This window comes from Montipora foliosa, chromosome 10, assembly GCF_036669935.1.
Source record: "Montipora foliosa isolate CH-2021 chromosome 10, ASM3666993v2, whole genome shotgun sequence".
Taxonomy (NCBI): domain Eukaryota; kingdom Metazoa; phylum Cnidaria; class Anthozoa; order Scleractinia; family Acroporidae; genus Montipora; species Montipora foliosa.
The window spans coordinates 6921692-6922615 of NC_090878.1; the positions used below are offsets into that span (position 1 = coordinate 6921692).

Sequence of the window (924 nt, forward strand, 5' to 3'; positions counted from 1 at the left end):
AAAGACCAAAGATTATTGTTCACGTGCATAACTAATTATTGTCTTTGATAGCACCAGAGACAACAATCCATCATAATAATCTTAAAATGATTTCTCTAGTTTATTTTGTACATACTCCGTAAAATTAATTACAGAAAGATATCCAAATATGTTAAAATGGGCAGTGTTCTAAAACAATTAAACCAGCAAACTGGTTTGAACAAAAATTAACTTTTCAAACCAAAAAACAAAATTAAACCACAACATATACACGTAAATGTTCAACTAGTCTTCCTTTAGACAATAGTGTCAAACTTAATGCGATTACAGGCAGAGAACTGAATACAAAAAAAATGTCAAAGGAAAACTCTAAATTCTCACTTGTTATTGGATACGCCAAGTTGTGAACCTGGGAAATATATAAAGTTTAGCAATTCATAGAAAAGGCATTATATTAAAGTGGTGCTGATTCGAGGAGGTGGACACCATGCACCGCATTCAAGGAAGTTTTCCGCTTTGGCTAAGTGTTTGCTTCTTGATAATCCATAGTGTCCAAGGTAACTATGATTTCCTTATTTTAACCACCCTGGTGAAATAGAGCATCAACAAATATATATACTGAGTTGCCTTGAACTTTTTGGAACAACTTCAGCAGTTCAGGTCTCTTCCGAGGCTAAATTAGTTTTCATGCTTGTTCATAACTCTTTTTAGCTAATTCTGTGCAACGTTCATGAATGGGAGGGAAATTACAGTTTAAAGTTGACTGTAGAGGTTTCTGGTGTTAATCTAAGCCTGTAAAACGCTTTGCATGAATGCTTAATAAAACTGAACATTTTAACACCACGTACTCAAATGAGAACTTTGATGTTTCTATTTTGGAATCTCAAAAACATGCATTTCGTAATTTTTTCTAAATTTAAGGGGTGTAACTCGCAGTTTTCGATA

The 924-nt window shown here is 33.3% G+C and overlaps 1 protein-coding gene across 1 annotated transcript in view; it reads left to right on the forward strand.

The window, feature by feature from the left end:
- Positions 1-255: 255 nt before the first annotated feature.
- LOC137974065 (uncharacterized) overlaps positions 256-924 on the forward strand; it is a 34399-nt gene continuing 33730 nt past the window's right edge. Inside the window, exon 1 of the mRNA XM_068820985.1 lies at positions 256-536. Coding sequence (XP_068677086.1) covers positions 467-536 — 70 coding nt within the window. The 5' untranslated portion in view covers positions 256-466. The remainder of the gene's footprint in view (positions 537-924) is intronic.